Source organism: Magallana gigas, chromosome 10, assembly GCF_963853765.1.
Source record: "Magallana gigas chromosome 10, xbMagGiga1.1, whole genome shotgun sequence".
Taxonomy (NCBI): Eukaryota; Metazoa; Mollusca; class Bivalvia; order Ostreida; family Ostreidae; genus Magallana; species Magallana gigas.
The window spans coordinates 33126114-33140305 of record NC_088862.1 but is presented as its reverse complement, the minus strand read 5'-3'; the positions used below and the strand labels follow the sequence as shown (position 1 = coordinate 33140305).

At 34.1% G+C, this 14192-nt stretch overlaps 1 protein-coding gene and 1 long non-coding RNA gene across 4 annotated transcripts in view; both read left to right on the top strand.

Annotated features, from left to right (window-relative positions):
• LOC105339504 (rifampicin phosphotransferase) overlaps positions 1–14192 on the top strand; it is a 28168-nt gene that overhangs the window by 12059 nt on the left and 1917 nt on the right. Inside the window, exons 18-36 of the mRNA XM_066073400.1 lie at positions 42–159; positions 518–612; positions 1097–1168; positions 1494–1600; positions 2312–2384; positions 2830–2922; positions 3221–3391; positions 3831–3962; positions 4574–4658; positions 5111–5262; positions 5436–5531; positions 6080–6139; positions 6614–6714; positions 7453–7588; positions 8186–8277; positions 8759–8837; positions 9080–9131; positions 9233–9309; positions 13769–13946. Of these exons, the coding sequence (XP_065929472.1) occupies positions 42–159; positions 518–612; positions 1097–1168; positions 1494–1600; positions 2312–2384; positions 2830–2922; positions 3221–3391; positions 3831–3962; positions 4574–4658; positions 5111–5262; positions 5436–5531; positions 6080–6139; positions 6614–6714; positions 7453–7588; positions 8186–8277; positions 8759–8837; positions 9080–9131; positions 9233–9309; positions 13769–13946 (1969 nt within the window). The remainder of the gene's footprint in view (positions 1–41; positions 160–517; positions 613–1096; positions 1169–1493; positions 1601–2311; positions 2385–2829; positions 2923–3220; positions 3392–3830; positions 3963–4573; positions 4659–5110; positions 5263–5435; positions 5532–6079; positions 6140–6613; positions 6715–7452; positions 7589–8185; positions 8278–8758; positions 8838–9079; positions 9132–9232; positions 9310–13768; positions 13947–14192) is intronic.
• LOC105328078 (uncharacterized) lies at positions 9343–13311 on the top strand. 3 transcript variants are annotated; one of them, XR_010710167.1, is made up of 3 exons: positions 9343–9497; positions 10606–10706; positions 12394–13311. It is a non-coding gene; the product is annotated as an uncharacterized lncRNA (long non-coding RNA). The 3 variants fall into 3 exon arrangements; XR_010710168.1 differs by lacking the exon at positions 9343–9497 and adding an exon at positions 9607–9696; XR_010710166.1 differs by lacking the exon at positions 9343–9497 and having other exon boundaries at positions 10324–10706.

The following is a 14192-nucleotide window of genomic DNA, read 5'->3' as shown; positions in this document are numbered from 1 at the left end:
TTAACAATAGATGAATCATTGTTTGTTTGTTTGTTTACTAGGCGGTTGTGTCGGGGAAGACCACCCCCGACTCTATCACGGTTCTCAGAGATTGGTCGGACAAGGTCACGGTCCAGAGTAAACAGATCGGAGCCAAAAATCTACGCATTATGGTCAAAGGTCGGTTTCTGTTTGGAATCAAAATAGAATAAAGCAACCAAAATAATGAAAAAATCCCCTGAGATATTTATAATAATGATTATATTTTTGGCATTCAACATTTCTTGAAAAAAAAATGATTCTTAAATTGAAATGATAGTATGGTTTGAAAATTTGAATTTATACCAGATTCTATTTCGTAAACCTTGACCTTTACATTTAAGAGATTTTTGCTAGCATTTTGAAACTTATAATTCCATATCATCAAATTTATATCACTTTCGAGTACAGTTTGTCTATGATAGTACCACTGTGTTGACCTAGTTTTGTGCATGATATGTAGTACCACTGTGTTGACCTAGTTTTGTGTCCTTACTAGAGGGAGGAGGACTGGAGGAGCGGTCAGTGAGCGGGGAGGATATGTGTTGTTTGTCCGACTCACAAATACAGCAGCTGTGTCAGATCGGAATAAAGGTGTGCCTTGAAAAATTCAAATGCGGTTTTATCAAATGAATGTTTTAGGGTAACAATTTTGATGGATTCGATGAAAATCACAGTTTTAAGGATATGTGAATTTGTGGCCAATGATCCCATCAATATAAAATATTACTAGTGGAAGTTGCACTTCAGTGAATATTTAATTTCATGGAACACTTAATCCGTGAAAAATTTGGTATTCAACAAATTTTGATGAAAACAAAGAATTAGTCTGCTCCTCTACGTTATCCTATGAAAGATCTAACAACATCCTGTATGGCGTCACTTTATTAAATGACCTTTGGCGTATGAATAACTATAAACATTTTCGCCAATCTGAATTTAAGCTGCTATACTTAAGTCTTAAAATAGTGCAACGTTCATCTTTGATATTATTCTGCTGAGTAGAATTATGGTAATGCTTGAGGCATCTTTCAATTTAAAGAAATATCTGTGTGTTTTTTTCCTATCTTTGCTTCAGTTGGAGAAATATTTTGGTTCCCCCCGGGACATAGAGTGGGCGCTTGCTGGGGACAAGTTTTACCTGTTACAAGTAAGAGGATTTGATTACAATTAATATATACTCAAGTGGTAATGGGTCCTCATACTAAGATTTTCAAATGAACAGTAGGAATAGTGCTCTAATTTCATCGCATTTTCTTGAACGATGACATATTTTAAGAACTAAATTTTAACCTTTATATATGTACAGTAAAATACAATCAGTTTTAATGAAGCAATAGAGATGAGCAATATTTTAGTTTACAATTTTAAGATTAGTGATATAAAACTGACTTTGCTGTAAGCATGAGTTCGTTATAAGTTTGTTTACAGTAAGCATGTTTTACTCTATGACTGTTTTTGTATTTTACAATAAGGCTCGTCCTATCACTACCCTGGAGGAAGTCACCGACGAGGACCTGATCCACGAGTTTGACGACCCTCTCATCACTGACCAGGAATGGCTAACTACCGGAAACATCAGGTTCTTCAACATGTTTTAATTTTCTTAAAAGAATTTAAAAATTTTAAATATTCTTGCACAGCTTTCAAACATTTTTATATTCTCAAACGGTAGCATAAAAAGAAATATTTGCATATCCATTATTCTTTCCCTCTTTAAGTCCATACGAAGGAACTGCAATTATTTTTCTATAATCGCAATTGCTTTGTCTGTATACTATGACGTCATAAAGGTGTGACGTCGTATTCTTTTCCATGACGTTATAGATTTTAACCACTATACGATACATCATGTGTTTTTCTCCAACTCCATAAAATTGATGTATTTAGAATTAAAACATGTCTTAAAATAACATTTTAAAGGAATTACTGTTATAACATATCATTGATTCTGTTAACAAATCTATGTGAATTAAAAACACATTACAGTCTGAATGTTTATTTTTGATGCAATATCTAAATGTCAAGGTCTAGGCTAATACAGGGTAAATTTGCGAATGGTAAAATGCAAATATAAGTAATAAACAACGATTACTTAGTGAATATGGCATTATGAATAGCAACTATGCCAACAGAGCAATTGCTATTCATAACGCCATGTTCACTAAATAACGTTGTTTATTTCTTAAATAATTACAAATTAAGATTATTTATTAGATATCAATAATGTTTTAAGTTCTTGACATACTGTCAAGTACTAACAATTTATATATATGGGTTTTATATGTTATAGTGAGATGATGCCAGGGGCAACAACTCCTCTGACCTACTCTCTCTTTGCATCTGCCATCGACCTTTCTTGTCTGGTAAGTAAAACATGCTTCTGTTCTCAACAATGCACATAATTTAAAATTAAGTACTAAGATTATTGAGCACTAGAAACACTAAAGATGTACCAACAGGAATATTTATTTTGAAGCTTGAATTTGATTAAGTTTTTGTGATTTATTCATTATCAAGAGGTCGTTCTGCTGTAATCTTGTACAAGATTTTGTTAGATTTCATGAAGGTGGTAGTCAATTAGAAACATCCAGTTTTTTATTACGTTCAGTTGCAATGGAATATTTCATTGAAATATATACATCTACCAATTAATCAATCAATCAATCTATCAATGCATCATTCAATTAATTAATCAATCAGCAATCAGTTCGATAATCAATCAACCATCTTTCAAGCATTAAATCAATAAGTCAACACAGTCAATCAGTTAAATCATCAATCATTAAATCAATGGTCTCTCTACTACAGGAAGTGGGGGTCAAGTTGTGTGGGAGTGCTCGGTACCACTACCCCAGGAAGATGCTGCTCAGCTGTTGCGGTCACCTCTTCATAAACCTCATGGTATTCAACTTGTAATCATTATTTAAAAATCTCAAATCTTATTGCATGCATAGTAAAATCGCTTGTAATCTATAATACAGTAAAACAAGCTTATAACGAAGTGTGAGGAATGGATGGTTTTACTTCGTTATAATAGTAATTCGCTATATCGGTATAAGATTAATTCGTAATATCAGTCAAGTTTACAACATATGATAAAGTCACAGGGAATGAAAATCACTTTGGTGTAAGCGTCTATTCATTATAAGCGTGTTCGCTATAACTGTGTTTTACTGTACTCAATTTGAATGTGCTTCAGCCGAATGAGAGTGGCTCCATGAACAACATTTTTGGGAAGAAGGAGAACATGGAGCTGACTGTTGTTGGAGAGACGTTAGCCGACCTCACCGAGGACTCTGTCAAGTCGTACCACGGACCGTTCAGCTCACGCCTCAAAACCATCGTAAACACCATCAAATACCTAACTAGTGTAAGTAAACGACTGTTCCTCTCATGCCTCAAAACCATCCTCAACACCATCAAATACGTAACAAGTGTAAGTAAATGACCGTTTAATCTCTCGCCTCAAAACTATCCTCAACACCATCAAATACCTAACCAATGTAAGTAAAGAACCATTCATGTTTCACCTCAAAATTATTCTCAACACCATCACGTACCTAACCAGTGTAAGTAAACGACTGTTCACCTCGCGCCTCAAAACCGTCCTCAACACCATCAAGTACATTATTAGTGTAAGTAAAGAACCGTTCACCTCATGCCTCAAAACCTCAAAAAGAGTTCAGAACTATTTGCTATGCTGCAAGAGAGTGTAATTTTTGTAGCAATAGTAAGAGTAGAAAAGAGAATGTTGTGATAGAATGCTCTAGAACAACTGTGTTATATCCAAAGTTTATTTGAATCGATAGGTGACTCCTGCCACGAATAAGAAGTGTGATGATTGGGCGAAAAAGGCGGACAGCTACGAGGTGATTGACCAATCATCTGATTGTCTGCAGATGTACAGGGACATCAGTAGGAATCTTCCCGACTACACAGAGGTACAGTCAGACTGTCAGTGGAGTATGACAATGTTAATACTATATAGAGGGTTATTTTTGCCCTGTGTTATTTTTGCCCTGTGTAAACTTTTGCCCTTCTACACTTGAAATGGTTTTGTTCCTTATTGATATTGCCCAGACACCAAGATGGATAAATTGAGACATTGAAATGCGCCTATTTTTACATTAATTTTGTCTGTTTGCGATGAGGGCAAAAGGGACGAAAATAAAATGAGGGCAAATATTTCCCTGTAATACAGTTGTAAATTAGACATTAGTACTTTTTTCATAATTCCTTCTCCTGAATTTGTCCATACTCTGTAAACATGTTACATTTTGCTGTGTATTCTTTTTGTCAAATTTGTGCTAAATTAAGTGCATCAATACAATGCCATGTATATATATGTATCAATATATCAATTCAGAATTGCATTAAATCAAATCTATGCTAACTTATTGAAATTCAAATTCCACCAAATATTGCATGTTAAAAATATTCATTTAAAGAATATTACATAAATCATACAGTACCTTTGTGCACATCAATATAAAAACATTATTCATGTTTGCAGTAGTCATGCTAACAGTAGTTCATTGAATTAATGTTCAAGGTTTGGAAAGTTGGAGTCCTGAAGAGTGCCAACTCTGGAGCGTGGGCAGCGGCTGTGTTTGGAGTTCTACTTCAGGGCAAAACTGGTGAGTAAAGTGATTTTACCATCGGCGAAGACAGCAACACGAATCACTTGGGTAAATTAGGTATATTAAAGAATAATGAAAAAAACAAGATAAAACAACAAGACAACACAAAACCACACAGACAGCATTACCCGGATCCCGAACCCAAACCCAATTATCATAAAAAAATACCTCCCAAAATCACTACATGAGTATCAAAAGAGCAAAGTAAATATATACTCTTGTACATGCAGGGAAACTTATTTATGGCCTTAACCTCTGATACTTGATTTATTGATCTTTGAATTGAGCTGTGAGTTGTCTTGATAAATTCAAGGTGGGACAAAACATTTTGCAACTGTTGAAGGGTGAAAATTACACCTAGCAAAAATAACCTTGTACATGTATACATTATACAGCCTTTGATTCCGTTATATGTAGTCACATACCCTGTTGTTGGTTTATTTGTACAGAGTACAGCAATGAGATGTGTTCAGATGTGGCCGTCATTCTCTCTCAGTGCCAGGATGTTTACAGTGCGGATGTACCGGTTGCCATTCAGGGTCTTGCTCGGAGTATCGTAGCCTCGGGGCTAGAGGGCAAATTCCTCAGCGGAGATGACCAGGTATTTCTAGATTTTAAGATCTGAAACTTTCAAGAACTCATGGTTTCAGCAAGAAATGTAAGGGACAAAATTTTGTCACAATATTTTTTTCATATCCCTATTGGCAAAAAGAAGTTGGTTAGAAGTAATGTATTAATTTGTTAATTTAAGGCGTGATTTGATTGATTTTCCAGGAGTGTGTTAAGCTGCTGTCTGACAATAGTGTGCCCGCTGTAACGGACTTGTATGAGGACTTCATGAAGAAACATGGCCACCGCTACATCAGAGAGGTTAGGGACAGCCTCATTCTGAGACAGCCCCATTCTGAGACAGCCCCATTCTGAGACAATGCCATTCTGAGACAGCCTCACTCTTAGACAGCCTCATTCTGAGACAGCCTCATTCTGAGACAACCTCATTCTAAGACAACCTCATGCATTCTAAGACAAAGTCCTTATGATAAACACAACCTCAAATCTGGCTCGATGACCATAAACTAGGAGAAGATCTAATACATGTATACTTATAAGTAAAAGATAATGTTTTGGACAGTTCACTCAGAGACATCCTCACTCTGAGACAGCCTCACTCTGAGACAACCTCATTCTAAGACAAAGTCCTTAATATGATAAATAAACATCAAATCTAGCCCAATGACCATAAACTAAGAGGAGATCTCAGTAAAAGATAATGTTTTTTTTAAATTAATGAATCACAAATGATAAAAAGTGGACACTTTGTTTATTATGCATATATATGTACAAATACACAAATACACAACAGAAATTTCTGATCATTTCATTCTGTTAACTCTGTGAATTCCAATTGGCTGTTGCAGGCTGAGCTGATGGAGAAGTCTTGGCACACCAACCCCGAGAGACTGGTACAGGTGCTGAAGGTAAGGGTGTCCCCAAGGCTATGTATTAAAAATGTTTGAAAAGGTACAGTTACTTTTGCTTTCAAAAGAAATGTTACTGTTACTGTAGATTCCTTATTTTACGCAAGCACTTAAATCCACAATTCAACGATTTTCAATCAAATTGCGAGAACATTCGCTAAAGCCCAAAATTTTACCATAGTTTCATGTAGTTTAAATGTGGCAGAAAATTACATATATAAGCAAGATTTAAAAACTCGAGAGACAGGCTTCTTGCGATTTTACACAGATAATTATTCTTCATGTTTAATTAGGAATTTACAGTATTGTTACAGTACTGTAGAGAGTTTCTTTCTAAAAAAATGTTAACTTTCCGAAAATTGAAAGTAATTCAGCATTTTTTCAGTGGATTAGTACTTATATAATAGAGCTGTGTAAACAAAATTTTTTTGATATTTATTGCTCTCAAACTGATGACTCTCTGTTCATACACAGAAAATCATTACAATGAAAGCATACCAGGAAAGACAAAAGACTAGCTTCAGCATAAAAGACACCATTGCCAATCTGAAGACCCCACTAACTAATGGAGAAAAGTAGGTCAAGTTTTAGCCTACAAGCCTTATATACACTTTGATGCTAACAATAGTTAATAATTATTGTCAGTGGCTTATACATGACAGTGTAGCCTATGCACAGTGCTTGGCAATGAAACAGCTGCAGCTATATTTAAAGTTTACATCCTTTGGTTTTTCCCTGGACAGTTGGATTGAACTCCATGTATGTTACATAAGATGCCCAAAAATAAATTCACCATACCTTGCATTGGTATCAGTTAACTGTGGTGTTTCCAAAAAAAGAATTCTATAAAAAATTTCAAATTTCAACTTAACATAGGAACATGCAATTTGATATTTGAAAGAACAACTATTTTACTGTACATTTATGTAATGAAGTTTATATTTAGAAATGAGTGTAAAGGCATTGATGGTTTTATTAATGCTGTAATACATGTATATAGTAGAGTTATTTTAACATGAACTAACTGTTTTTGTATGAACTCAAGATGGGGCAAAACAATTTGCAAAACTTAGTGTAGAAGGGTAAAAAAAACCCAAATCCATGGGGAGAATATAATGCTGTATACAGTACATGTATATGATTATATATTTTCTGTATTAAATGCACATGCATATGAAATGAGCAAGCTTGCTTATCCCCACACAGGAGAAGTTTAATGTTTTCAATCATAGAAGATCCAATACATGTAATATATATATATTTTATTTTAATCACATGCATAATATTTAACCGAACTTGCTTACACCCAACAGGAGGAGCCTGAAGTTCATTCTCCCCAGGGCGCGGCGAGCGGTGGGGGAGAGGGAGTTCGGGAAGTCGCTGTGTGTGAAGGTGGCCGACAAGTTCAAACAGGCGTACTGGAGACTGGCCGAGAAAATGGAACAAGAGGTATGTGACTGTTAGCTGCAGGTCTGTAGCTTCCGGTCTAAAAAAAGAGGTGGGTGACTGTCTGTATCATTTGTACAGTTTATTGTACATGTTGATGGCCTGTACAGTTTATTGTACATGTTGATGGCCTGTACAGTTTATTGTACATGTTGATGGCCTGTACAGTTTATTGTACATGTTGATGGCCTGTACAGTTTATGGTTTTGGTACATGAAGACAAGTAAAAAAAGTGAACTGGAGACTGGCTGAGAGATTGAAGCACCAAGTCGTTGACTATCAGGTTATCTGATTGTACAGTAACTGGTGTTTGTTGTACAGTGTTAAATGTCATTCATGTATGAGAACATCTAACTGTAGAGTGATTTCCAGAGACTGGCATTAAATTTATTACTTTAATTATATGCACTGGTAACATGTTCTCTTTCTCAAAGTTAAAAAGAGAAGTCTTGATGTGAAATTGATGATTTCTGTTAAAAAGCAGAATATATAGATACTGAAATATAATGTGTTTTCTTTGAATTAATGACGATATTGCCAGTACCATAATTATAAAATTGAAATGAATTTTTATTGTATTAAAATTAACACCTCTCACAGGGTCGGTTACCAGAAAAGGAACTGTTGTTTTTCCTAACACATCGAGAAATTGGACAGCTACTGGAAACTCGCTCACCCAAGTTACTCACAAAGTAAGATAACTCAGTTAAATCATAAATGATATGATTATGAGTTAAACAGAGAGAGAGAGAGAGAGAGAAAGAGAGAGAGAGAGAGAGAGAACCATATGTAATTATGTACCATCCTGAATGAGTGGTACATGTACATGTATTACCATTTATTAAGACCTGTATGAATTTTACGATTTCATGAATATTAATGAATGAAATTATATAATATTACCTGTTAATTAAATAGATTGTATCAGACTCAATTCTTTAGGCTCCCCATTCCATTGCTCACTCAGAGAATTTTTTTAAGTTAGAAAAGAAATCAAAATTACTACCTTGTAATGAATTACACAAAAGCTCATTTTAGATTTAAACAGAAATTTAACAGAACATGAAGTTCTGAGTTCTAGTCAATAATCCCAGTGAGAGTTGTCTTTCTTATCATAAGGGTTTATGCACCTTAAGGTATTGCTGTTTTTTAATGAATTGATATTGTTTTCAGAGCCAAGAGAAGAAGAAAGCTGTTGCCCAAACTGATGACTTTGTCTTTTCCAAAATACTCAGTAGGAGTTCCTAAGCCAGTAAGTTTGGGATGTGAAGGCCAAAATATCTGTTTTCTATAAGAAAAAAAAACAACACTGCATTTTTGTGCATGTTCAAAGATTATTGTTCAAAGATTGAATCTCTGCAACCATCATTCAGATACTGGGAATTTTATTTATTTACCAAATACATGTAACTTGACATAGTGTGAAAATGTATGATTTTTTGCTTTAAACATTATGTAAATATTCAAGATAGTTGGTTTTTTTTTAATCTGCAGAAAGAACAGGAGAGTTTTGAGGAACAGAGGAAACCTACCTTCACTCTTACTGGTAAGTAATGGCCAGAGAAGCATACACAACAAATTGTGAATTTTTATTGGTCGATATTAATAACATTGACCTAACTATTTCTGACCTTGACCTTTTTACAGGGATGCCAATCTGTAAAGGTCGAGTGACGGGGAAAGCATGGGTAGTCAAGACTCTAGAGGAGGCTAATTCCATACAGGTAAAAGGGGCACTGTAGTTACTATTATCACACCTCACAGCCTTATTAGCATAATCGGAACCTTTCTGGTTTTTATATTCACTAAAGAATGAAAAAACCCGAGAAAGTCAAAACTTCGTATATCTCGGGATTTTAACGTGACCAGTCTCATACTCGTGAAAATCGAGAGAGGAGTTTAAATGGAAAAAGTAAGTAAAAGTTTTTGTTTCTTATATTGGCAAGCTTTTAAATTATTTAAAGTTGCAGAACAATTGTTTATTAATGTGAAGTCGAAGTTTGGGGTGATTAGCCTTATCTCGTTAAATTTTGTTCAGCATGAAACAGTCGGAACAGCAATCCTCGATTTTGTCAACAATTTAAAACGTGCTAAGGAGTAGTCATTCGTCGGTAAGAACATACTTACTTACATTGTTAAACTACTCAAACACTCTTTTAAAAGCCTACAATGCATTAAGTATAGTACACATGTTACAAAAATGTCGATAATTAATGGTCGTTGTGAAATATGACTTGAAAGACATGTTTTTAGTATGAACAGCTGATGAAATGTGTATGCAGGTGTATTATAGTCAGTTTTTACACATATTGTTACGTAGCATACGTTAAAAAAATATTGTATGTTTTTCCTACAATATTGAGTTTGTGTCAATCATGCTTTCAGTCATTTCCATACAGAATTTCCTCGACACGTACAATGTACACTGTACATGTGGTTTTGATATCTGTATCTCATTCAAACTGTTGACTTTATGTCTTATTTATCTATTAACGATGGGAGTGTTTATGAATCAAGGGTCTGAATTTTTTATGTAATTAAGAGTATGAGAGAGAGATAGACTCAGAGAGAGAGAGAGAGAGAGAGAGAGAGAGAGAGAGTAATTACAGTGTACATGTAATTGTTATTGATTGCCTTGTTTCCATGAACCATATATATATATATATATATATATATATATATATATATATATATATATATATATATATATATATATAATGCCACATTGCACTAGAAATATTGCTGACAAAGATGTTGAGAGAGAGAGAGAGAGAGAGAGAGAGAGAGAGAGAGAGAGAGAGAGAGAGAGAGTATGAAAACCATAACAAATTTTATAGTTATATGTCATTTCCCACTTAATGAGTTGTTATAGCTGTTATCATGGTAATGTTTTGACCATGTCTCAGATACTGCATGTGCCCATAAAAAAGTGTAATCTAGGACACACCCTTTTGTTTTGATAATGACAGCATTTAGCTTTGTAATGATAGCTAGTGTATCTTTTTTCTTCTAATCTACAGATTTACCTGCGGCTTCCAGATGATCTGAAGATCAGGAATATAGAAAATATTGTCAATTTGATATTGCTAATGACCCAGTCAAGTCTGCTGAAGCCCAGAAGGTACTTCTTTGTCATGTAATAAACTTACAACTTGTTTTCCATATGTAGATATATTTGGTTTAAGCTGATTGAAAGCCAAGCAAGGTCATCTAAATAGCTACAATATTTTGTGTAAAAGGGAAAGGTTTATATGGGCTTCTTGTTGCAAATCTGCTTGATTATCTGTATTTTAAGGGGTGGGAACCTCTGAAAGGAATACCAGGAGTTTGAAAATATTATAAACTTTAAGAGATGTGTTTTACACTCTCTGAGAAAATGGGATTTGCAGAAATCCCATGAATTTCTTATGCTGGAAATATGTTTTTCAGATTAGTTTTTGTTATTGACGCAATCATATTTTGGTGTACATAGAATGTTGATAGTTGAAACTCATACAGACAATCATATGTTACATAAGTGTTTATGACTTTGATCTTTGTTCAATATACATGTATTTAATATCTTTCTGTCCACTGGATATCTAAATATCTTTGAAGTTACACCATTGAAGTTACACATTCATTACATTTATCATGTGTGTGCAGAATTGATTGAGCCAGGTTTCCTGATGTTGTCATATAAGTGATACATTGTACTGCTTTAAAAAGTATATATCACTTGTGACTTACTGGTATATTAGTACATATTTCATTTGTAAAATCATTTGACAAATTTAAAGTGTTTTGTAGTATACTGAAATGTTTTTATGGCTTTTAAAATTACTGAAAGTACATGCACATGATGCAACTATCTTTTGACGCTGTATATATAACAAAAAGAAACTGTCAGCTGGGTTTAAAATTAGTGGCAAAATGATGTAATACATGTATGTACAATATTATATAAATAGTGCCTGTTTGGGAGGGTAACAGTTGAAATTGACACCCCAAGAAAACCATTGTCAAACGACGCGAAGCGGAGGTTGACAATGGTTTTCGAGGGGTGTCAATTTCAACTGTTATCCTCCCAAACAGGCACTATTTATTTTGTTATGTCTTAATTTTTAAGAAAATTTGACTGCGCTTTTATATAGGAATAACGTAAATTCTACAGCGAACCGTACGCGCATAATTTTCGCGCATGTAACAATTTGTATTGTTAAACTTTCATGTTAAATACTGAAATCTGATTGGTTAAGACGCAGTTCATAATTTTTTCTATTACCCTCAGTGTTAGCAACGCACTTAGCAACGGGTAACATTAAAAATTGTTACATGCGCGAAAATTATGCGCGTACGGTTCACTGTAGAATTCACGTTATTCATATATAAAAGCAGTAAAATTTTCTTAAAAATTAAGACATTCAGTATAACAAAATAAATAGTGCCTGTTTGGGAGGATAACAGTTGAAATTGACACCCCTCGAAAACCATTGTCAACCTCCACTTCGCGTCGGTTTACAATGGTTTTCTCGGGGTGTCAATTTCAACTGTTACCCTCCCAAACAGGCACTATTTATATAATGTTACCCATTGCTAAGTGCGTTGCTAACGCTGAGGGTAATAGAACGGATTATGAACTGCGTCTTAACCAATCAGATTTCAGTATTTAACATGAAAGTATAACAATAGAAATGATTACATTGTTAGTAATTGCACATTCCATAAATAACGTCATTGAATATATACATGTAAGTATTTGATGAGTGCACAATGTTTGCAAAAATTACATGTAATTCTCTTAACACTTTATGTTTATTCTATTTTAGTTTCCAGACCATGACATTAATGAATATTTCTTGAATGGAATGCATGAGGATTAGAATGGAACCTTATTCTGCCTTTTTATGGAGCCAACCACAGAAGAATTTGTTCTATACACATCATTCATAACATTCTAATTTATGTTGCATATTATAAACTTTAAATGTTACTGGATGAATTGTGTTCACATGATGAATACCAGCAAACTTTTTATCGAGTGCACTTAATTTGTATTTTTCTACCCATCCATTTAACATATGTTTTTATATAACATATTCATATACATGTAACATTTTTGGAAACAGCTATTTTTTTTAAATTGGAATTTAGCCTTACTATTTTATAAAAGTTTTTTTTTAAAGGGTAAGAATTTATTGTTATGTAAACAAAGCTCGAGTCTTATGTTTGTTTACAAATAATATAAAGTATGAAATTACCATACTGATTCGATGTGATCATAAATGGTATTAAATGAAATTATTAATAGAAAAAAGCATCATTTGAATGAAACTTACACCAATAAAACACATATGTAAATAATAACAAGACTCGCGCTTTGATTTTAAAACAAAGAATATTAATTCTTTATCTTTCATTTAACTCAGTATTTGACTTTCAAAATTAGTATTATGATTTTTTTTAGAATGATATATGCAATTTCATTATTTTATTTTTCATTTTAAAAAAATTCATTTTAAAAAAGATCTCTTACAACCCAGGGTTTTTTTTTTTAGTTTACATAACACAGTGTATTAATTGAATGTAGTTGTGTAGATTTATACATGTACCTACAAGCATTATACATTTAATATTCACCAGGTACATGTACCAGCCTACTATATTTGATAAATAAATGTACTTCTTTCATGCCTTTTACTCATTGTTATATGTATTATTTATAATTAAAATACTTTGAAAACTTTTCTCAATTTATTTATTTTAATAAGATTAAGAAACGGACTATAGTTAATGCACGTTTTCAAGAGTTGTCTCTCTTGGGGACAATAATGAATGCTCCCCAGGGTTCATGACCCTGAATATTGAGTAGGCTGTGAGGTGTGATTATGAAATCATTTTGATTTGTGTGGGTCAGTTTGTTGTTGATAAAGTCAATTATTTTAAAGGTTTGTGATAATGTAATTTTGTGAATTTTCTTGCATGAATATATTCTGTGTTTTCTAATATGCCACCACAATGGCATGCGTGATTTGCATTAATTACTACTGGAAGATGCCTATTTATTGGTCGTTTGGGAGAGAGCAGTCTAAGTTATGGTACTTGTGCCCAATCCCAATTGTATTTTTGTTCAATAAAAATATGTTCAAATTGGTTGTGTTGCGCACTAATGTGACAGTCATGATATGAATTTTTTTTCCACAGAGAGATGACATCTTGATCGTGTCCTACACAGATGTGGGATGGACACCCTACTTCCCGCTGCTGGGGGGTCTGGTCACTGAGATGGGTGGGCTGGTCTCCCATGGGGCGGTGGTGGCCAGGGAGTTCCAGCTTCCCTGTGTGGTGAACGTTCCCAACGCAACACACTTGTTACAGTCAGGTGGGTAGAAATCTGTGTGGTTAACGTTCACAGTCAGGTGGGTATAGATCTGTGTGATTAACGTCCCCAACGCAGTGCAACTGTTATTGTCAGGTGGGTATAACTCTGAATGGTTAACGTTCCCAAGGCAACGCGCCCGTTACAGTCAGGTGGGTATAAATCTACTGTAAGCAATGAATTTAGCAAAGTACTGTACAACGTGCCTGTTACAATCTGGTGGGTATAAATCTACTGTAAACGATGAAT